Below are 23,018 nucleotides of genomic sequence, written 5' to 3'. Positions count from 1 at the left end.
GGAGGAATCCCATAATTCCACAGGGTTCTCGAGTGGCGCGGCCGATTAACGGGAACGCAACCGGTAGCCGGTTCCACCGGGCCATCGCCCTAAGGCATGCGCGGTGGCGGACACCCCCAGCCCCCGCCGCCGCCGCCGCCGTCTCCCCGCGGCCGGGCCGGGCTCGGGTGGGGCGGGGTCAGAAGATCGGCCGCGGATTGGCCGGGAGTAAGATGCGCCACGCGTTTGAAAGGCCCAATCAGCTCCCGGCCTCTCCTCACCAGCCAATAGAAAGCCGGAAGGGCAAGCAGAGGGGGCGGGAGTCGTTATTTGAACCGGGGCGCCCAAGGGGCCGCGGTACGTCTTGCCGCTGGAGTCGGGTGTGGGTCTCTTCGAGCCATGGAGGGCGAGCCCCTGGGGGAGGACGCGCTGCTGTGGCAGCTCCGGGACAGCCGCCGCCGCTTCCAGACGCGCATGCAGCGGCTGATAGAAAAGGTAGGCCCCCCGCCCCCCAACCCGCCCGCTGGAGTCGGGGAGGCCGGGCGCGATGGGGAAGGGGAAAAACGGGGCTGGGGGCTGGGGTAAGGGTGGAGGCGGCCGAGCGCGGGGCCCAAGGTGGGGGAGCGGGGTGGGAAGGGGAGGGGAGAGGGGGTGGAGAGGAGGCAGCGGGATTGGGGGCGCTGGGGTAGACAGGGGATGTGGTTTGGGGGCGAGAGGGAGGCGGGCGGGTTTGGGGGGTCCTGTAGACTTCCAGCCTTGTGCTGGCGCCTCCTCAGCCGGGTCAGGGCCTCCTCGCGGCCCTCGGAGCTGAGGGGATGCCCCTTTCTCTCCCGCAGTACAACCAGCCCTTCGAGGATGCCCCGCTGGTGCAGATGTCCACGCTGACCTATGAGACACCCCAGGGTACGGAGTCATCCCCCACTTCTGAATGTGTACAGTTCAGAGTGTGAACAGGATAGTGTCGTCCCAGAGTTTGAAATGCTATCCCTGCTCTCTTGTGAAAATTTTGTCCGCCTAATAAGAACTAAAACATTCCTAGTTCCCTTGAGCCTATAAATTACTTATTTTTTAAATTACCTATTAAAAACAGAATTCTGCAGATCCATAGACACACGCTGGTTAAAAATACCCCCTGTCTGACCCTGTCGGTCTGGGCCGGTTGGGATGTTTTTTGGTTTTGGGGGGGGGGGGGGTTGTAATTTTTTTTTTCTAAGTTTATTTTTGAGAGAGAGAGAGACAGAGTGCCAGCAGGGGGAGGGACAGAGAGGGAGGGGAGACCCAGAATCCCAAGCAGGCTCCAGGCTCTGAGCCGTCAGCACAGAGCCCGACACGGGGCTCAGACTCACAAGCTGGGAGATCATGACCTGGGCCAAGGTCGGACGCTTAACCAGCTGAGCCACCCGAGGCACCCTGTGGGCTGGTTGCTTTAACAGCCAAGGCTGTGTCTCTGTTTCTTCACCTGTCAAATGGGAAGATGGTGGTAATCTACTTGATGGGGATGTTGTAAGTTACAGGAGCTCCTTGTGAAACTCTTGGAACAAGGCCCAGCTCTTGTAATCACTCTTATTGACTACTTTTTGACCTGTTTGACTTGGAGTATTAGCTGTCGTCCTTGAGATTCTGAGTACTTGGAACTTGACCTGAATATAGGGAGAAGGAGCCGTTCCGTCCAGTGGTTGATGTTGTAAGCTGACTTAAATCTCCTGGATTCTCTTTGGTAGCTGGGTGAAGAAAGTTTGCACTGGGTGACGTCAGTTCCTCCCCCTCTGTCTTATTACCAGCTCATTAGGACCGGCTAATGAAGGCAGATCTCAGATCCAGTCCTGCTCTGCATTGGACAGACAGGCACTAAAAGCTTCATAAGATCTGCTTCTGGCGTTAAATAAAGTTTTGGCTCTCTGCATTTTTAGCTGACCTAGCCACACCTTGGGTGAAAAGTCTGTGAAGACAGAAGCTAAGACAGTCCAGCTCCAGGCCTCTGTTACTTTCTGGTCTCATCAGGCAATGAGAAATCTAACCCGAAGGCAGGACCCAGGGCTGGGTAGGAATCATTCCCAGGGTGCCATCAACAGGCTTCATTCACTATGTTCTGGTGCGCTGTTTACGCAAGGAATGGTCTGGCCACTCCACATATCTAGAATACCACTAACTTCACTGCTGAAACTCACTTCTGACGCCGGTTTAATGAGAACAGCCTGTTAAAACGGATCCCTGAGGCCTCTGGCATCGGTGCTGGGTGCAGATTGAGTAGGTCTAACGAGCTCCCGGCTGCTGATAGTACAGTTCCTCTGTCCTGTTGCTCAGCCTGGAGAGGTACTCAGGGGAGCGCCACCGTGATTAGGGTTAGCTGACCACCCTTGTAGCATAAACTCCCGATTTAAGGCAACACCGTAGGGTGTAGATCGGAGCTAACACTCCCATACCGATTATGACGAGGACAGGAGGGGAGGAATAGATGTTCGCATGTGTGGATAGCTAAGGTGTGCCCTTTGCTTCTGAGGGTCTTGTGTTTTTGATTCTCAACAGCCCTTTGGGGTAGGTGCTGTCCTTAGGATCATGGTTTCCCAGCAGAGGATGCAGCAGAAAGATGTGAAGGAACCAGCCCCGTGTCACTTAGCCAAATTGGCAAAGCCTTGACCTGACGGAGCACATTTGCTCGGCGTCACTGTTCCAGAAAGGCCACAGGGCACAGTGGCCAGGAGCACAGAGAGTCACTCCCCTGGGTTCCCAGCCTGGCTCCACCACGTGGCTGAGCAGCCCGGGCTGGTTGCTGGACCCACTTCTTGCCTCTGTGTCTCCGTCTGGCCAGTCAACTTGGAAAGTAGGAGTTCTGTACAGGTGAGTTGTAGACACTGAATGAGGTGTACTTGGAAAGTGTTTAGAATAGAGCCTGGAGCATTGTAAGCACCGTGTGTGAACGTTTGCTAGTGTCCTCGTTGGCAACCATCTCAACCCAAGGATCCCTTCTTGTTCACTTGAATTTACCTGGGGGCAAATGGAGGTTTAGGGAGAGATTAAGTATTCTTGCCCCGGTTCTGCTAACGAGTAAGGGGCAGGACTCCTAATCTCCGTGTTTACCCTGCGCTTGGGCTTTGTTCTAGACATCTAGATTGCCCTCAGAAAGTGCTTCCAGTCTATACATAGTATATAGATTGCTCTCAATAAATATGTTTTGAGTACAGTACTTGGCATATGTGTGTTCCTTGTTTCTGCTTAACTCTGTGGCTTAATGACAGAATTGGATAATCTGCCTCCTAGGTAGGAGATTTCCATTAATGACAGATTTCTGTCTAATCTTAACTTTTTTTTAATGTTTATTTACTATTGAAAGACAGAGAGAGTCAGAGCGTGAGCAGGGGAGGGGCAGAGGGAGAGAGAGACACAGAATCCGAAGCAGGTTCCAGGCTCCGAGCTGTCAGCGCAAAGCCCGACGTGGGGCTCGAACTCACGGACCGCGAGATCATGGCCTGAGCCGAAATTGGATGCTTAACCGACTGAGCCACCCAGGAGCCCCTGTCTAATCTTAATTAAAAAAAATTTTTTTAATGTTTATTTATTTTTTTGAGACAGAGACAGAGCACAAACGGGGGAGGGTCAGAGAGAGAGGGAGACACAGAATCCGAAACAGGCTCCAGGCTCCAAGCCGTCAGCACAGAGTCTGACGCGGGGCTCGAACCTACAGACCGCGAGATCATGACCTGAGCCAAAGTCGGACGCTCAACCGACTGAGCCACCCAGGCGTCCCTAATCTTAATTTAAAAAAAAAGACTTCCAGCCTCACAAAGATGAGAACAACAGGTATCAGGAGCGTGGCTGGGTTTCCGTAGATTACGTCTTTCTCTGGCCCATCACGTTGGTTTTCTCTGAATGCAGACTGAACAGACATTCAGCGGTCAGGATTGTTTAAGCGGTAACTTTTCTCTCCTTTCTTTTCTGAAGGGTTGAGAATTTGGGGTGGAGGACTAGTAAAGGAGAAAAACAAAGAACAAATCCAGGTATTTAATGTCCGTTTTTATTGCTGCCACGTGCTACCGTGCGGGAATATCGATGTGAATAAAGGCGTAGGTTAGCTGTGACTGCACCGAGGTCGCCACGGGGCTTCTGTTCTAGGTCTTTCTCACCTGAACTCCCCCCTTTTCCTCTAAGGATTTGCTGAGAAGTTTTTCTCCTGTTGCTCGTCAGGTAGCAGGAGGAGCTGCGTTGATATTTAAGCCCTTTCTGCCCCGTTTCCTCTGCTGTAGGCCAAGGGGTTCTTGACGACAGCCCCACGTGCAGGGCTGGCCAGTGGGAGAAAGCTGCCCCTGCCCCAGCCTTAGCTGCATCTGTGAGCCTAGTTTGTTGGGTCCTTTACAGAAAAGCCCCAACCCAGTTCCTTTGAGGAAAGAAACATGCCTCCTTTCTCTTCTGCAAGGGGAAGAGAGTAGGGAGAGGGTACAGGGTCACGCTTCTTTCCGCGTGGAGCTGTTTTCCAAAACGCTGTGTGGTTTCTCCCGGATGCATCCACTGATGCTGGGGCACCTCGGCCTGTTATGTTCACGGGAGGTGCTGATACAGCCTGCCCGCCTCCTGGGAGGCCCACGGAGTCTTGCTACCGTCATTTTTTTGCAGGGATGTCTAGAATTCCCTTAACGACTGCCTCCCAGCCCAGAAGCCTGTACCCCAGAACGAAAACGTCAGGGTTAGGGTTCCAAAGCAAGGAACAGCAGTTCTGAAATAAAATTTCTTCCTGATTATTTGAATCACACCCATAATACGTTTGGTCGTACAAACGTTAGAAATACATACAACCATTAAAATCAACCTGACTCCTATAGTCACTGATATTTTAGTATAATGTAATTCCCACCTATAATACACATATTTTTACCCCTTCTTCTTTACATACTATACACTGTGATCATTTCTTTTCATCATCCATTGTATAATTCAGTCACACTTATTTACTTATTTATTTATTAGTTTTTAATCTTTAACTTTTGAGAGAGAAAACGAGGGGAGAGACAGGGAGTGAGGAGCTGGGACAGAGGATCCAAAGCAGGCCCTGCACTGACAGCCCGATGCAGGACTCAAACTCACAAACTGTACCAGAAGAGAGGCCTATGAGACCCCTGCTCTCTCATATGCTAAAGGAAGGAGTGTAGGTTTGTTACGGTGGCTTGAAATGTGTTCTCACTGAATCAAGCGTGTCTTTATCCACTTCCGTGCTTTCGAGGACTCCCCAGTGAAGACTTTCGAGGATGCCCCAGACAGCAGGAGCGGCGGTGACCCCGCGGAAGCCGAAGCCCGAGGTCTGGCGCTTCCTGAGCCCAGCACACCAGTCCTGGGAGTGGGTGAGTGTCCCTGCACTAGGAATTGTGGTCGGGAGGGACATGCGTCCCTGTGATGGCATTTAAAGCCCAGATTCCTCACGATGACTTTTTCCAAGGCTTTTTTAAAAGTGGGAGCATCTTAAAGTGCCTGTCACTACTGTCTGCACTCCCCAAAGAAGCCGTCTTGCTGTTACGTCCGTGGCGCCTACACAGAAACAGTGCTCAAGCGTTCTTGAGTAATGGACATACGCCCTCCCATCAGTTTTTAACTTATTGCCCCCTCCGTAAAAAAATTAATGTCAAAAATATAATGAAACGCCAGATTTGCCGTGCAGGCCGTGTTTGAACTGCTGACTTTTTTTTTTTTACATTTATTTGTTTTTGGGAGACAGAGAGAGAGAGCACAAGCCAGGGAGGGGCAGAGAGAGAGGGAGACACAGAATCCGAAGCAGGCTCCAGGCTCCGAGCCGGCAGCGCAGAGCCCGACACGGGGCTCAAACTCCCAAACTGTGAGATCATGACCTGAGCCGAAGTCGGAAGCTTAACCGACTGAGCCCCCCCAGGCGCCCCTGAACTGCTGACTTCCACAGAACGTTTTGCTGCCCAAACCCCAAGCCAGCCTGTTTTCCGGGGAGTCTGTCATCACCATCTTTCTCTCTCTGGTGTCTCTGTCTGCCCTGGATGCATCTGTTTGAACGTGCTCAGGTTCCACCTTAAGCACACGGAACAGAGTTCACGGCTCTCCCGGTCCCGTGTCCCTCTGTAGCCACCTGCCATGGGTCACTTCCCTTCTCGAACGAACTTACAGCCGATGCTCTGCTCCATTGCCACCCTCTCTTCCGCCGGTTCTGTGCAGGCTCCGGGCTCCATCGGGAAGGCGTAACTCTCTGTGGTCCCAGCCTTCCCCACTGGCAACTCCCACTGGCATTCTGTGGCTTCTATCCCATTGCCCTGTTGGTGGCATTTGAAGCTTCTGGAAATCCTGTAATTGGCCTGTGGCCCTGTGCCCACTGGGTTTTCTTCCTTCCCAGCCCCTCTTAACTCCCCTCTCTACTGGATGCCCTTTCTTGAGATTGGTCTGAGCCCCTCACTCTGGCGGAACCCCCATCCCAGACCCAGTCTGCATGTGTTTACTGCCTGTCAGCCTCTCTTCTTGAAGACTTTGTCTAAACTCGGCAAATCTAAACTGGAAAGGTCAACCTAGCAGGATTCCTATTGGCTCAAGGCCTACCACCGTCTTCCCTGTACAATGAGCCAGACACCCAGCCCCTCCTGCCCTCCTCATACCCAAGACGTCCCCCTCCTGTGCCTTTGCCTCCCACCGTCCCTTGTGCGGCTCTGCCCCCGTGCCCCACCGCACCCCCACGGTACCAGCCCCACCCCTGCTGACACCTGCCATCAGAACAGACCCCCCCACTTTCACCCAAGCCGTCTACACCGGCTCTCCTCCCGGTAGCAGTTAGCCAGCTGGGTAGACAGGTTTGTAACTGGTCCTGAACCCCCATCTCCTGCCGGCCCTGACCTGCAGCCTCTGTCCGCTCTCCCCAGCCCTCGTCCGGCACCTTGCCTGCTCTAGCCATCTGTAAAATGGGTTGAGTCCCATGGGGAAAACTGGCGGTCATTCAGGGTAGAATTGACCTTAAGGAAGGTGTTTATTCACAGGTGTTATCTGTTGACTGGTGTTGATCGAGATTTTAGCTCCACAGATCCTTAGGTCCGTGAGTTTCTGGACTGCTCAAAATAACTAGAAACGTTTATCCTAGAGCTGCACTGTCCGGTGTGGTGGCTCCAGCCTCCTGTGGCGAGTCAGAGGAACTGAAAGTTCAATCAAATGGAAAATTTTATTTATGTGCCTCACGAGCCACACGTGGCCGGTGGCTGCCATACCGGGCGGCAGGTAGGGAACTTTCTGCCATCACAGACTAGGACGGTGCTGGGCTAGAGCGACCCAGCTCCGAGGACCAGAAGCCACCGAAGGAGCTCAACGTGACAGAAAGCTGCTTCTCTGGTCTCTACCCCCTGAGGCGCGTTCCTGTTCTGATGCATTTGTTGCATTACTGATAATCAGGACAGCGACAGATGGCTGTGTCCTTATTAAAGGGAACGCCCTAGAACATACTGGAGGGGTGTAAAAACTATTCTTGAGAGGAAAACGCAAGCTTTCTTTAAAATTCTTGGGGTGCCTGGGGGTTTAGTTGGTTAAGCGTCCAACTTCAGCTCAGGTCATGATGTCACGGTTCGTGAGTTCAAGCCCCGTGTCAGGCTCTGTGCTAACAGCTCAGAGTCTGGAACCTGCTCCGGATTCTGTGTCTCCCTCTCTCTCTGCCCCTCCCCCCACTCACACTCTGTCTGTGTCTCTCTCTCTCTCTCAAAAATAAATAAAAATTTAAAAATATTTTAATAAATAAAATTCTGATTGAGATTTCCTTTTTTTTTTTTTTGCTTTTAGATTCAAAAAGCGGTGATGATGCGTCTTTGTGTCCGGAAGATGTAGCTGCTGGGGCCTTCATGGTAAGACCTGCCCTTTGTGACGAAGGGACCGAGCCAGGGCTTGGGGTGCGTGTGTGTGTCCTCATTTCCGGTGTCTTTTTTGAAATCCTCTTGGGAGGCTCACCCTTTGCTGACACCACCCCTCCCGTCTCTGGTCCTCCCTTCACATCCCTCAAGGCAGCAGGGGCCTCGTTCCATCTGGCGCGTGGCAGCCCTTACTGCCCCCGGTTCAAGCCGGATTTCCTGAACTCACATATATGTCGGGTGGTGTTCCCTGTGCAGACGGAACAGTCACAGTTCACGGTGTGCCCAGTACCCTTGATCGAGCACGCTGTGTTGAAAGTTAGGCTCTAAGGTGGTCTTTGCCCGAAGAGACAAGTCATAAGGAAGGTGTTTCTAGGAAGTATTTCCAGGTCAGCCCTTGGAAGCCCATTTAGTCCACGAGGTCGCGAGATCAGGCCATTGTTCGGTGTCTCCCAGGGTGCCCCCGTGGTCCCGGGAACCACCTGTCTCCTCTTCCCCCGACTGGGTCTCATCTCCCCTTCCTTCCAGTGGGATGCACGGGAATACACAAAGAATGCAGTCTGCTGGGGGGTCTTTCCTGGCCCCGGAGTCAGACGCTAGAATGGCTGTTGTGTGTGGCTTTTCTCGAAAACTGCTCTTTTTGTGAAGAATTTTCCCAAACACCCAATGTGTGACTTGTGGCGTCTAACTAAATAAGGTAGTGACAGGGGTCCGGGGGGAAGGCTGTACGTTTTGGAGCATTACGGAGGGGCGGTGGTGCAGGGCTAGGTGGCCCCAGATGTAAAGAACTTCATGAACAGTGTGCGTGTGTGTTATCCCCGGTCTGCAGCCACTCAGGTGCAGAGAGTGAGGGGCAAGACCCCCCTGCCCCAGGGCGTGGGCAGGAAGGGAATGGGGGGCCCTGCCTCCTGAGCCAGAGTGCTGAATGTCCTTTCCTGTGAGCACACTGATTGGGACTAATTCTAATAGTTGAGTCCTGAACTCACCCAAGAATATTCAGATGGTTTTGAATTGTTCCCTAGCAATGCCATCACACACCTCCCAACAGGCTTATGAGGGTGGTTTTTGTGTTTTGGGAGGATTTTTGTCTTTTTACTTTGGGATTGTTGCCACTGGATGAATTATCTAAAGTTGGGTTTCTGGTGGATTTTCAGAGGGGCGGGCCCACTTTGCACCGCTAACAGCAAGGAGTGAAAAATGACTTCGAGGGGCTTCATTTACCCACATGTAGTTAATGAACTTGCCAGCTAGCTCGAGAATCTGAGAGCTCATCCGGACCTAAAAGCTCTCAAGAACACTGATTCTCTCTTGTGTCAGCCTGCAGAGCCCTGGAGCCCTTTGAAAAATGAGTTACGAAGGAAGTACTTGACCCAAGTGGATATATTGCTACAGGATGAAGGGTGTTTAGAGGTAATGTGTTTCCCAGGACGTGTCTTCAGATCATTGAATCATAACCTAGTGATACACCTAGGTGGGTTAATCAGGTTTTTGTTCGCTCTCCGTGGAGCCTGTAAGGAGCCTTTGAAGCCATTGCTTCCCAGCCGTTTCCCTCCCAGGCTTGCAGACGGACGCTTGCCTTGTGGGGGCGATCGGGGAAACCCGGGGGGTGTGCCCTCCATCGCCCACTGTTCTGGGGGGGGGGGCGCTCACAGAAACGTAGGGGGCCCCACCCTCTGGGGAAGGGATTGCTCCCACCGCCCCACTTCTCCCCCCCTTCCACCCTATCCACGGTCACCTTGCTGTGGAGCGTGCAGGGGCTCCCAGAGCGTGACCGACAGAGCAAGGGTGCCAACCCTAGTTTCTGTCACATCTTCCCATAAAGAAAACATCTTCATGTCAAATAAGTAGGAGGTACTCGTTGTGGGATGACTGACTACTTTATCTCAAAGGCAGCAAACAGGAGCATAGACGTTTCCTTACTGTGCTGCTGACCGGCGAGGACGCTGGGTCTGAGGCCTGTTGATTTGGTGGGGGTACCGGGAACAGCCTTTCCCTTTAACCTGGAGCAGCAGGAGGGCTGGGGGGGCGGGGGGGGGGGTAGCCTGGAGGTCACGTGGGCCAAGTTCCCAGAGGTTACTAAGACACCTCCCCCCACCATTGCCGGAGGCCGCGGCCGCTGCGTCGGGGAGGAGCAGCCGACCTAGCCGACCCGCGCGGCGGGGGGCGTCTGAGGGCGCCCAGAGTCGACACGTGTTCACATCGCCGGCTTCCTTTTCAGTGTACTGGTGACGGAGGTGGAGAGGACGCACACGTGACACTGAGCCCTCCCCTGGCCTCGCCTGCCGGGCCTGCCCCTGGTAAGTGGGACACAGAAACTGCGTGAACCGCCTCCCGATCGCTGTTGGCAGAGTCGCGGCGCCCCTACCGCTGGGCACCCTCTCGTGTGCTTGACATAAACTGTTCGAGACACCAGCACCTAACAGGCGAAAGCCTCCTGTGTAGTCGGCAAACTGCTTGTTTCCCCTGGGACTCCAGCACTAATTGCTGGTTAGCTCTTCAGCTCAACCTACTGCGGTGAGTTTTTGACTCTCCGGAAACAGGATTCCTACACCCTCTGCTCGCGTTTATTTGACAATCAACCTGTTGTCGCAGTTGCTTCTCCGTCCCCTGCACACCCGGCGCCCACGCCCACGCACACAGCACCCCCGCACGTGCACACACGGACATACGCACACCACGTACGTCATCTGCAGTCACATACGTGTTCTCCTTAAGTGCTTGCAGGTCTCCTAGGCCCAGGGACGCGGCTGCGGCGGGCGGGGCACATGCCAGGGCCTAGTTGTTTCCCGCACCGCAGTCCAGAAAGCTCCTCGCCGAGCTCTGTCTCTGTGGGCACCTTCCTATCACGACTTTCCTGAATAGTCCCGGCCGCCGGTAGTGTTGCCGCACGTCCCTCAATTTACTTCTCTGGTGGTTTCCTCTAAGGTTAAGTGCATGTTAAACACTTTTGGCAAAAATGCTGCCCAGGCGACGGTGTGTTCTCTCAGGACATCACGTCACTCTGTCCCGTTGTTGGTGACGCATGAGCCTGGCCACTTAGCTAAGGAAGGACCCGCTAGGTTTCTCACTACAGAAGTGCCCTTTCCTTGGCATCGTCTGCGGGTGCCCGTCGCCTGGGTCCCCGCAAACCCCACCCCGAGGCTTCGGCGCCAGGCCACGACTCCTGCCTGCGTCCCCGCCCGCAAACCCTTCCCTGGCTTGGCCGTTCCTTCCGTGTGCGCCTGTTGGCATCCTTCCGTAAGCAGACGCCGAGTCCCTTCGTGCCCTAATTCTGTTCCTTCCTTTATCCCCACATGCTTTCACTTTTTAAAAACAATTTTTTTCTAGAATCAATAAGAACCCATGGGCTTTTTTTTTTTTTTTTTTTTAATTCACATATTAGTAGCCACTGATGCCCAGTTGTCCCAGATCAGCCTGCAGGAGCCCTTCGTGCTGGTTTCCCTGACCTCTGGCCTGCCTGTCCTGTCTGTTTTTGAGCACTTTGTCCCCCCACCATGACCTTGACCCCACAGGTGTTGCCAGCACCAAAGTCCTGCACTCATTAGGTTCGTCGTGCAGTGCGGACTGATTTCGGAACCATGGCCCCTGCTGCCACATGCTTGCCAGTCTGCTGAAGAAGGTTCAGGAGTCCTGAGCAGCTCTTGGATGCTCGGACAGTATCCCACCAAGGGTGCACGTTCAGAGGATTATGTTCAAAGTCACTCAGATCCTTTTTTCTCTTTCCGTTGTCATCACTTTGATACGCACTTGGGTTCTTTTTTTTCTTTTTTCTTTTTTTTTGTATTCACTTCTAGAGTTCTCCTTATCCTTGTTGGTTTAATTTAACTTATTTATTTATTTAATTTTTTTTTTTTTAACATTTATTAATTTTTGAGAGAAAGAGACAGAGCATGAGGGGGATAGGGACAGAGAGAGAGGGATACAAAATTGGAAGCAGGCTCCAGGCTCCAAGCTGTCAGCACAGAGCCCGACATGGGGCTTGAACTCACGAACCGTGAGATCATGACCTGAGCTGAAGTCGGACGCTCCGTAGACTGAGCCACCTAGGCGCCCCGGTTTAATTTTATTTTTTAAATCTATAAAACATTTAACATGATGTGAAGGTCAAAGCTGTACAAAGAGGCATATTCAGGAGTCCTCTGCCTCTGTCACCTGTCCCCACAGGTAATCGGCGTAATTGTTGGGTTTCTAATTAGACTTTGAAAGGGCATCCAACGTGTAAACCATCACACGGGGGAGGAAGACCCCTTTGGGGAAGCTGGGGTGGAAAGTAGGAATTAGAGTTTGATAACTAGAAAGAAATCTCGGAGGAGAATCTATTCTCACGTTTTCGTGGAGTTTTTTCTCTTGTTCTTTGAATTGTCATCACGATCCACCCTTTTCGTTCTGTGGTCTCTGCAGATGGACCGTCTTGAACGGTAACACTTTACTCTGTGTGTTTCCCTCCAGAACGCTGTGGCCGTGTGTCCGGAGACAGTCCTGGTGGCCCAGTGAAGCCCGCTTCACGCCCCTGCTCAGCAGACCTGGCCGTGGTGCCTAGAAGTGACAGTGTCTCGTTACAAGGGACCGGGGGGCACAGCTTCTCAAGCAGCCTGTCCTTTGAGCCCGACGACATCTGCGACGTGACCATCAGCGACCTGTACGCGGGCATGCTGCACTCAATGAGCCTGCTGCTGAGCGCAAAGCCGTCCTGTATCATCTCCACCAAAACCTCGTTTGTCCTTCACAACTGGAGCTCGAGGAGGAGATGCTCCAGGAGCAGAGTGAACAGGACTCATTGCCGAGGCGGCAGGCGCCCTCACAGGGCTTCCCAGGAGAGGCTCCCAGTCCGTGCCGGGCCAGGGAGGGACAGGGGCGCCTTAAGAGATTGTGAGAACGTCCTGGACGCTTCTGGCCAGAAGACGGGTTTAAAACTGGACAAAGCTTTTCTCGAAGTAAACAAACCCCAAGTCCTTAAATGGGGTCCCAGTTGGAAAGAGTTTAAGGAGTTAAGGAGTTTAACACCCCAGGGGCATTCTTCGTTGCCTTATGGAGACTCCCGTGCAGTGTGTCATCTGGATCAGAAGAATAGATACAAGGCCTTAAAATGGTTAATTTCCCCTGTAAAAATCGTTTCCAGACCAAGAATACTCCCAGGCAAGCGAGGGAATCATTACAGGGAAATTGAAATCAGATTTGATAAGCTTCATCAGGAGTATTGCCCCAGTCCCCGGAAGCAGCCCGTCCTGACTTCCCTCCCGGAATCCTCAGCCGTGGACGTGTACAGGGGTGGTCCAGCGAGCCCTTGTGGCCCCCGGGGCTTCGAAACCCTCAGGCTCAGTGGAACTTTCGGCACAGCAGAAGCTAAGAGGTTAAATGAGGCCTTTAAAGAGCTGGGTGAACGAGCCAGGGGAGCAGGGAGATGCCTGCAGAGAAGGGGTTCCCCTCCCCCACTTCCAGAGACCAGCCCCGTGCAGAGCCCACGCCGCTCTGAGCAGACACTCCTTTTTCAGGGAAACAATAGTCTTGGAATACTTAGAAAGTCCGCCTCACCCAACAGACCTACTTCAGTAGCAGGGGTGCAGCCTCTAAGCTGTGGCCGAGATCGTTACAAGGAAATAAAAGAAAAATTTGACAAGCTTCATCAAAAGTATTGCCAACAATCGCCTCCGCGGACGAAGGCACTTTTACGCGTTGGAGCATGTCCAGATAAAGCAAGTTTGGAAGTTCAGTATCAGAGAGGCACCTTAGGAAAATTAAACCCAGACTCTGGCTTCCAAAGTCCCCCAAAGCTGTCGGCGTCACCCCAGCAGAGCATAGAACGTCCACTGCGCTTAACCGCCACCGAGGCTCGGCCATTAACATGCCTTGTGCTCACTGCCGCTAGGGGCCATCGGTCCCCTCCAAAGAGACGTCGATTATCAGATTCTGTGCTGTGTGGACAGTGGGCCAGTTCCCAGGATTCCTCGAGAGTGGTGGGCCAGCCCATCCCAAGGCCGGGGGAGAGGTCGTCTCCTCACAGCCCAGCTGAGAAAAAAAGGTGCGTTTCCGTTCGTTGAATGTGGGTGTTTTACGACAGGATGCTTCTGTGTTTGTTTTCCAAACCCTCTCCCAGATTCTTTTCCTTCCGCTGAAATCAGCATGTATATCAAGCACATGTCCCTGTGTGAGATGCATCATGGTGGGGCTGGACATGTCCTTACAGGGAATGTTTTACACGTTTTCCCCTGGGATGCATTTAGGGGACTTCTCTGAAAAGCCTCAGGAGGGCTCGGTCTGTCCTTGTCACACTGTCGTTCCCGACCTCTCCTGGTCTCACTCAGAAAACAGCTGTCGTAGAGCAGAACTGATCTGGAGGCAGTGCCTTTCCTTGTACTTCTGGATTCCCTAGTGGGTCCGGAGCGGGAGCGGCCCGCCGGGGCCACGGTATCCGTGCTGGGCTTTGAGGTGCACCTGGGCCGTCCCACCTCGGCCTACACTTGCGTTTGCACAGATCACTGAGGTCAGGTTTGCACGTACACGCCCCACTCTGCTTTCTCCAGTGGCGGTGAGGTGGGACGGGTCACCGCGGGCTGTTAGACTTCGTCTCGTGAGCTCCGGGCCTTCCAGCGCGCCCTTGGCGGGTCTGCGAGCCGGGGTCCCGGACGATGCGGCTCTTCTGACGGGTGCACGTGTGGGGTTTAATGCATTGGCGGTGAGGTTTCCTCTCCCCTCCTCACCCCGTGCAGATGGCCGGCCCCTCAGCGGTCGTTCAGATGGGCCCCCTCTGCCCTGAGTGTCCGTGTTCTCCTTTTCCACCTGTGCCTGTTTGTCCTGTGGCCCATCCCAGGGGACAGTGCGTTCCTCTCCCAGATGAGCCCCGATGAGCCCTGAGTTGTCACTGTCCCCGCCCCTCAGTGACCCCATTGCTCCTGCCCTGCCTTTGCCCACTCGCGCTTCTCAGCGTTCAGACCCGTGTGGCTCCCCTCTCGGCAGGTATTTCCAAAAACCGCGGGTGCTTTGGCTACAAATGGGGCTGGGTGAGGAAGACCCCCCCCCTCCCCCCCGCCCCCGAATGAGCCCAGGAAGCCGGCATTGAAGCTGGCTGACCGCTTCATCAAGGTCAGAATCATGGTCCGGTCCTTTGTCCTCTTGCTTCCGCGGTCTGCGGCTGCCCCTGTTTTCTCAGCCTGCAGTCTGGCTCCACAGGCACCGCACGGCCTGTGGCCCTAACCACGAGGTAGCCTTCGTCAGGTGAAGCGGACCCGCCTTGTGATTGGTCTTTCTGGTCAAGGATTGAGGTCAGGGACCTCGGGTGAGGCCCGATGTGGAGCCGGAGCAAAGTGGGGGCGTCTCCCAGACCGGGAGAACGGCCTGCGCCCCAGGAGGCCCTGCCGAGGGCCGAGTCGTCTGTCTGCCGGGTGGCTGGCTCTTCCCTTTTAGTCCGGGCCTCCGGCTCCTTGCCTGCGCCCGTCTCGGGCCAGGCCACCTGCAGGGCAGCGCGGAGCCACGTTCCGAGTCCTGTGGGGTTGAGGCTTTCGGGGACCATGGCAGGCACTTGGGGGACACCTGACCTTCCTTCTCAGCTGAGAGGGGGTTGGTTTTCACCGAAGGCAGCTCCTCAAGTGAGAGCCGTGCCCGGGGTGGCCCAGCCCCGACCTGTCAGAGCGCCCTTGTCCCTCCGGCCCTGCTTGTCTAGGCCTGCACCCGCTCACACGCACCCTCCTGACCTGTTCTCTACGTGTCGTGCCCCTCAGGCTCACCTCTGTGGCTTTCCCACCTTGTCCCCAGGTTTGCCGGCAGGTCAGGCCGCCCGCTGGCCCGGCCAGCACAGCGGGGTCACTGCCCCCCGCCCTCTTGTGCCTCAGCTGCACCCGACCCCTGCTTCCCACCTCGGGAGCCCCCCCCCCCCCCCCGCCTCCCATTCACCTGCCCATCAAGGGCCACATGGAGCAGACACCAAGGTCACGGCCATGAGCCATGCCTTGTGTGCCCAGCAGTGAAACACGGGGAGAACTCAGCCCTCCGTGGGGTCCTCCCGGCTCCCCTGGAATTTGATAAGTCGCGGTGGCCGCCCCCGGGGGCCTTTCGCAGTTCCGTCTGAACCGGTGATACAAACATACTTAACCATTTCCATATTTTTCTTCTCTCCCTACTTAAATCATAAATGTCTTAAGGGAAGGGACCAAATCTTCCCGAGCTGTGACTACAGAAGGAATTTGAATGGCTAACGTGTGAGTGCTTTCTGTGTGGAACCTTCTTTACACCCTTCTGCCTTAACCCGCACAGGAACCCTCTGATGAGATCGCTGTCATCCAGCAGGCAGGTTCTGTGTCTTAGGTTACAAATAAGCGAATGTAGCTGAAGCCTCAGGACTCCTGAGTCCACACTCGCATTCGAGTCTGGGCCAGGATTTGAAGCCAGTGGGCGTAACAACTGGCTCACCCGCCTGCCCAGGGGGATTGCTTTCGAGTGGGTCTTTACCTCCCTTACGCTGTTTATTCAGTGTGGTGGCATTTTCTCTAGTGGACCCACCAATATTTACATATAGGCAGTGGAATAAATATAAAACAGTCCAGCTTTCGGTGGCTTGGGAATTCTAGTGGAATTGTACTGAAATCATTTCCCTTGTCACTTTTTTTTTCTTTTTCTAAAGGAAAGAACAACACATCTTTCAAGATGGAAGAGAAAAGTGATTTTGTATTAGAAAAATTCAAAGCTGGAGAAGTATATAGCCAACTTCTTTTAGACTTTTGTCCCTCTTCTCCTTTACTCTATGTGTGTGAGTTTTTTGTTTTTTGTTTTAATCCTCAAGAATATGTGAGGCTTGGATTCACTTCCCTGCCCTTCAAAGCAAATTTCCGTGAAATTGGTCCCATTGAAATGACTCTGAGTTCTCGGTATAGAAATTATTTGAATAAAGTTGCTCAATTAAAAGTTTTCGTGTGATCCTTTATAGACCTGTTTTTCTCATGTGTTCTTTTTAAACTGTAGACATGTCCTGAGAATGCTCTTTATTCCCTGTAGGTAGAGAGCGTTTGCCCCGATACCTGTGTGAGCCCTGGAGACGATGACCCTCTCGGAAAGAGCTGCCACGGTTTAGGTTCAGAACCAGGGACCTGCTCTCTCCCGTATTAGGAGGGAGCAAGTTGAAAGTAGCTCACCCATGACAGGCCATTCCTAACCTCTTCATGTTTTTAGCCGAAAACGTGCTGTTCTCAGACATTCTTGCCGCCACAGGGCTCCCCTCGTGGCTCGTGGTTCTCATTGCCACTGCTTATAATAGGGTACCACGGTGACTTTTTAAATAAAATATTTCACACATTCAGAACACGGTGACAGCCAGTGTGCCAGCCCACGTATTGCCGTGTGTTGTGGATTCTTGCTTTAAATACGAAGTCAGAGGGGCGCCTGGGGGGCTCAGTCAGTGAAGTGTCCCACTTCGGCTCAGGTCATGATCTCACAGTCTGAGTTCGAGCCCCGCGTCAGGCTCTGTGCTGACGGCTGGGAGCCCGGAGCCCGCTTCAGATCCTGTGTCTCCCTCTCTCTCTGCCCCTCCCCACCCCACACTCTGCCTCTCTCTGTCTCTGAAAAATGAAAAAGCCTTAAAAAAATTTTTTTAAATACAAAGTCAGAAATGTTAAATTTTGCACACCTTTCCTTCCCGTCCCCTTCTCCTGATACTGATCTGTGCCCCTTTCCGCCCACACCTTCATGCTGGGACCACATTACCCGAGTGTAGGAATTCGCTCAGGCCGCCTTAGAATCCCACTGACCAGGGACCTTACACAGCAGAAACTTACTTCCCACGGTTCTGGAGGCTGGGAGTCAGAGATCCGGGTCCCCGGACAGTCTGCTCTGCTGAGGGCCCTCGGCCTGGTGTCTCTTCTTAAAAGGGCACTAATCCCTTCGTGCAGGCCCCACCCTGGTGACCTCATCTAAACCGAATCACCTCCCGGAGGCCCCACCTCAGATTCCATCGCACTGGGGTTAGGACCTCCATATGTGGATTTGGGGTTCACGTTCGGTCCAGAGCCGTGGGAACCAGAAGGGCTGTGCCGCTCGCAGCAGAGAACATTCCGAGAGCCTTACCCCTCACGGGCAGCTCACTCTTCCTCCGCACAGGCTGGCAAGGGGCTGCTGGCCCAGGCGCCAACAAGGCTGGGGTGGCCCCTGCAGTTCCAGACCTTTCCCTTGTGTTCCTAAGAAGAGCACAACCCACTCTCTGCTCTTTGTCGGGAAAAAAATACCCTTAGCCAAAACGTGCCTTGCCCGCACCACCGCCCCCTCCAAGCCCCGCCCCCCCCCACGCCTCCTGCCTCATCCCTAGTAGGCCTGTGCTGTTGTCTGCCACAGAGACTGGGAAACCGGGGGTTTGATTATCATCTACAGGAAGAAGGCAAGGGGGAAGAGATTGGGCGTGGGTCTTAGCTAATTATTATTATTTTTTTTGAGAGAGAGAGAGAGAGAGAGAGAGAGAGAGAATCTCAAGCAGGTTCCATGCCCAGCACAGAGCCCGACACGGGGCTCGATCTCACGAACCATGAGATCACGACCTAAGCCAAAGTCAAGAGTTGGACGCTTAATCGACTGAGCCACCCGGGTGCCAGGGGTCTTAGCTAATTTATGGGATCCGCCAATGAAGGACCCCATAGGCTAGATGTGGGGTGGTCTGTGTCTTCAACGTGCATATAGTACTGCTCGCATTCTGCAACTTGGTTTCACAAGAGGTGTTTGCACTTGACGGGAGGTGATGGGCGCGGGTGTCTCGTATCTCAAGAGTTCAGGTGGCTGGTTCCCCCCCTTCCTGCTGGATGTCTGCTGCTAAGGACACACGCACAGCCGTGATGCGTGCGTGCGTGGGCTCACCTGTGGCTTACGTGTAGAGGGGCCGGTCGTGGACAGGTGTCTTCAGCTTCCCTAATTATTGCCAAATCGCTTTCCCAAACGGTTCAGTTTGCGCTCTGGCGATAGGAGAGGTCCCACCTCCCACATTATTGCCACCAGTCAGTGCCACTTGGGGGGTGTGAGACGTATTGCAGTTTGCATTTCAGGGGTCCTGGCTTTTCAAGCGTCCCCTCAGGCCTCTCTTGTTAACTGGCTTTGTTTCTTACCGATGTAGGATATGTTCTGGATGCCCGTCCAATTATATGAACCAATCTCGTTTTATATAAACTGCAAGTGACGTCTATCTGTGATTTGTCATTTAACTTTATGGCATTTTATTGCCCAGAAGTTACATGTTAACAGAATCGGATAGCTTAATCCTTTATTTTTTTCTGGCCTTTGCTGTTACCTTTTAAAGAAAACCTACTCTCAGAATAAAAAATACTCTATCGGTGGGGCACCTGGCTGGTGCAGTCAGTCGGTGGAGCATGTGACTCTTGATCTCAGGGTTGTGAGTTCGAGCCCCACATTGGGTGTAGAGTTTACTTAAAAATAAAATCCTTTGGGGGCACCTGGGTGGCTCAGTCGGTTAAGCGTCCGACTTCGGCTCAGGTCATGATCTCGCGGTTCGTGAGTTCAAGCCCCGCATCAGGCTCTGTGCTGACAGCTCGGAGCCTGGAGCCTGCTTCCGATTCTGTGTCTCCTCTGTCTGCTCCTCCCCCACTCACACTCTGTCTCTCTCAAAAATAAAACATTAAAAAAAAATTTTTTTTTAAGAAAATATTTTTAAAAACACTCTATTGTCTTGTGTCTTTGCTTTCCAAATTTAGGCCTATAAGCCGTCTGGAAATGTTCTGCACAGGCATGAAGGGGATTGAAGACTGTTGTCCACATCTGTGGCCCTTTCCTCCGTGCCTGTAGTGAATGGCTTGTCTGTTCCCGCCTGTGTCTGAAAATACCCTCACTATCTATCCCACGGGAGCCACAAAACAGTGGGGAAACCAGTGGGGTCCCGGGAAGCCTGTGGCGCACCGACGATGATGCTTTGCGCTGTCCAGCAGCCCCCTCCCACCGAGGGGCCCGGGGTGGCGACTGCCTTTGAGAGTCCCGCCGTTACCTGCTCAGGAGGCAACCACAGACTACTCTGTTGACGGCCTAAGTGCAGGGAACCTTCCCTGCCCGCCTCCCCTGTCCCCTGCCTGTTGCTTGGACGTGACCTTCATTTATTTCCCCTTCTTGCCCCTCAACCGGGTTCTGTTCCAGGCTTTGCCGGGTCCCTGCCCCAGCCTGTCCCATCCGGCCCCACGATGGGAAGAGTGAGGACAGGCCTGGTGTTGTGTCGCTTCCTGGAGACATCCCCCATCGTCCCCAGGCTGGTGGGCACTCCCCCCTCCCACCCACCCCTGCGCCACTGGGGCACTTCCACCCTCCTTCTTCGGATGTGTATCACAATCCTCTTTTCCCTTCAAGGGTGGGGTCCTGGGGGGCAGGGGCCAGACGGCCGCCTGCCTCCCCTTCCTTCCCGGCACAGCGCCTGGCAGGGGACACACCATCAGCGTGGGGGGCACAAACGTGGATTCAGACCCTCACACGATCCGGGGAAAGCGGACGTAAAACGACCCCATTGGAAGTAAATCCTCCCTTTGCCCCACTGCCTGGGCTCGGGGACGTTGTCACCTCCCAAGTCAGGAATCCGTACTCCAAACGGCAATGGAGGCTTATTTTCCAAGGGAAGGAAAGAAAGGGACACTGATTATTTTAGAACGATGCTTTTCGTACAAACTAAATTAAAAAGTGGCTTGCACGGCTGTGGTTCGGCACTCTGAAGGGGCAGCCTGCGCTTTACGTCCGGACCATCTAGCAAATTCCTTCGGGAGAAGCCAAAAGCTGGTGCTGACAGCAAGTATCCAAGACTTTGAGGGTCTCCAGGGCTGCCCTCCGGACCCCAGGATCCAAGTCCAACTGCAGCTCCTGGAGAGCTGAGAGTGGGCACAAACAGGAGAGTCGGGACCCCGCTCGGCCGTGCCCTCTGCCACGGGCAGTGGAGCTGGTAGGAGGTCCCGAAGCCGCTTGTGTGGCTAGGGGCTCACACGGGCTGCAGAAGCAGAACCCTTTGGACTTGAAATCAGAAGACGGCAGGGGAGCTGCATCTACACACACACACACACACACACACACCATCTCGGCCTTCTGTTACTTCTCTGGGACAGAAAGATCGCCCACAGAACTCGCATGCGGTGTAGACCAGTTGAGGGATTCAGGGTGGAAACATCTCGTAGACATTCGTGATGGGGAGGCGGGCAGAAGGCCCAGCGAACGAGCGAAAGGCCTCCCGGGTCAAATCGCTTTCTTCCAGAAAGCCCCCGGCAGGCTCGTCCATCTCTGTGCACCCTGATTACACGCCCCCGTCCCTCAACCCCGCCAAAAACAAAAACAAAAACAAGAAAGGAAAAGAAAAAAACAAAAAGACAGCAAAGGGTGCGCTGGCTCTTCCCCAGGCGCTTTCCCTAAATTCCCCGAATGAGGTCGAGGCCTCCGTATAACTGAGTCTTCTCTACTTACAATTCCGCAGTGCCGGAAAGTCCAGTTTCTTCAGGTGATGTGCAGGCATCTGCTGCATAATAATTCCTAAAACGAGAGCCAGCGAGATGCTCATCACACAAATATTAGGCCAGTGGGAGATTCCGTTTGGCCTTAGGAGGTATCTGTTTAGGATTCCGCTGAGGATCAGGCAGGTGTGCAGCGGGGTGTGCTAGGACACGTGCCGGGGGACTTCCGCCTGAGTCTGGCCCCTCCTGGGCCACCTCCCGCTCCAGGCCTGGGTGTGGCCCTCAAGGTCCCTCCTGCATCCGGAGACATCTGCTCGCTCACCTGCCAGGTCGCACGCAGCAATTCTGATCCTTGGCAGGTTACTATTAACGTAGGTCATTGTTTCTAGCAAGAAGCTATAGAGAACAGCAGGCTTTTTCTGAGTCTGCAAATAGACACAGGATGGACAGAGCCATGGAGGACAAGGCCTTAGAGATGGGCTGCTCACAGAGTGGGTTCCCATCTGTCTGATGCGGGAGGGTCTGCCCAGAGAGGGCAAGTGCACATCCCAGCATCGCACAGCGAATTATTAGCTGGGCAACTTAGGGACTTTCAGCCCCCTGTTACCTTCTGTCTGACCCAGAGAGGAGATCACATTGGCCTTTAGACTCTGTGGCTGTCCCATACCATAGCCACTGGCCACACGTGGCCCTTGAGCACTTGAAACGTGACTGGTCTGAATTAAGTGTCAGGTGCCTCCTGCATTTTGAAGACCGTACCCCCAAACTGGAACATACCCCGTTAATAATTGGCACATCGATTGCATGTTGACAAGACAATGGTTTGGATCTACTGGGTCAGATAAAATCTATGATTGTTTGGTTTCCCCTCTTTCTCTTCTCTTAACATGGCTACTAGAAAACGTGGGGGTATGCGGCTTGCGTTCTCTCTCTGTTGGACCGTGCTGGCCTTGACGCTTCACGCCTGGAAGGTGAGCACATGGTCACGGGAGAGAGGTCTATGGCAGCCGTGACCCAGAGCCCCAGGCCCCGGGCGGCCCTCCAACAGGCCCACGCCCTCAGCCTCCTCACCGGGATGGAGCACAGCATCATCTGGAAAACAGTCATCTCCTCGGCCACACTGGTGTTACTTCGGCCCGGGCTGTTCTCCAGGGCCTTCCAGCCCCAGAAGTGCACACACTGAAACATGGTGGTCATGCAGGCCTGGAGGGGCACAGGGCGGGGGATGGCAGGGAGGGCGCCAGGCAGACCGAGGGCGTTCCCACGGTCTGGGGGTAGGGGTGGGGATGGCAGGGCTGGCGTTCCGTCGAGAAGCCAGGGGGCAGCCCCGGGGAAGTGTACCTGCGACCGGAGCCCCGCCAGCTACGCAGCCCTCTTGTCCCTCAGTCAGCAACCTCCGTGCCCTCAGCAGCCCTGCCCAGGACCTGCCCCTCTGGGAGATTGGGGCCAGGGTCCCGGCAGGGACAGATAGGACCGGGGTGAGCTTTCTCATTCCCACACCTTCCCTGAGCACTGCAGCAACCGGGCCTCCCGGCCTCCGGCCTCTAACAGGGTTAGTTCACGGGAGGATAAGCTAGGAGACTGGGCAGGGGGGTGTGGAGAGGGGTTGGGGTACCTATTCGCCAGGGACACGCGTGGCAACCGTGTGCCTGGAACCAGCCAGGCCTTTGCCTCCCTTGTGGCCTCCCCAGCCCCCACCCCTCTTTGCCGTTCCTTCATTAGGCCCTCTCGGCCGCCTTCCCAGGCCTTCCTTCCCTGAGGCTCACCCCGCAGGACGGCTGCTGATACAAAGTGAAAGACGAGTGGGAGCCACTGATGGATT

At 54.2% G+C, this 23,018-nt stretch overlaps 2 protein-coding genes across 8 annotated transcripts in view; one reads left to right on the top strand and one right to left on the bottom strand.

The window, feature by feature from the left end:
- The first annotated feature begins 303 nt into the window (after nucleotides 1-303).
- LOC123599664 (Holliday junction recognition protein) lies at nucleotides 304-16,697 on the top strand. The gene is made up of 9 exons (XM_045481798.1): nucleotides 304-474; nucleotides 816-882; nucleotides 3,919-3,974; nucleotides 5,192-5,309; nucleotides 7,738-7,799; nucleotides 9,120-9,212; nucleotides 10,021-10,099; nucleotides 12,252-13,821; nucleotides 16,417-16,697. Exons 1-9 carry the CDS (start codon nucleotides 379-381, stop codon nucleotides 16,454-16,456), a joined length of 2,181 nt encoding a protein of 726 aa, XP_045337754.1. The 5' UTR covers nucleotides 304-378; the 3' UTR covers nucleotides 16,457-16,697.
- A 3,703-nt stretch (nucleotides 16,698-20,400) lies between these two features.
- Nucleotides 20,401-23,018, bottom strand: part of MROH2A (maestro heat like repeat family member 2A) — a 43,836-nt gene continuing 41,218 nt past the window's right edge. For 5 of the 7 annotated variants that reach the window (XM_045481790.1, XM_045481789.1, XM_045481788.1 and 2 more), the window contains 4 exons: nucleotides 22,268-22,399; nucleotides 21,519-21,621; nucleotides 21,210-21,275; nucleotides 20,401-20,626 (listed from right to left, as the gene is read on the bottom strand). In XM_045481790.1, coding sequence (XP_045337746.1) covers nucleotides 20,505-20,626; nucleotides 21,210-21,275; nucleotides 21,519-21,621; nucleotides 22,268-22,399 — 423 coding nt within the window. In that variant the 3' untranslated portion in view covers nucleotides 20,401-20,504. The other 2 variants (XM_045481793.1, XM_045481791.1) reach the window with 2 other exon arrangements.

Source organism: Leopardus geoffroyi, chromosome C1 (assembly GCF_018350155.1).
Source record: "Leopardus geoffroyi isolate Oge1 chromosome C1, O.geoffroyi_Oge1_pat1.0, whole genome shotgun sequence".
Taxonomy (NCBI): Eukaryota; Metazoa; Chordata; class Mammalia; order Carnivora; family Felidae; genus Leopardus; species Leopardus geoffroyi.
This window is presented reverse-complemented; position numbering and strand designations above follow the sequence as displayed.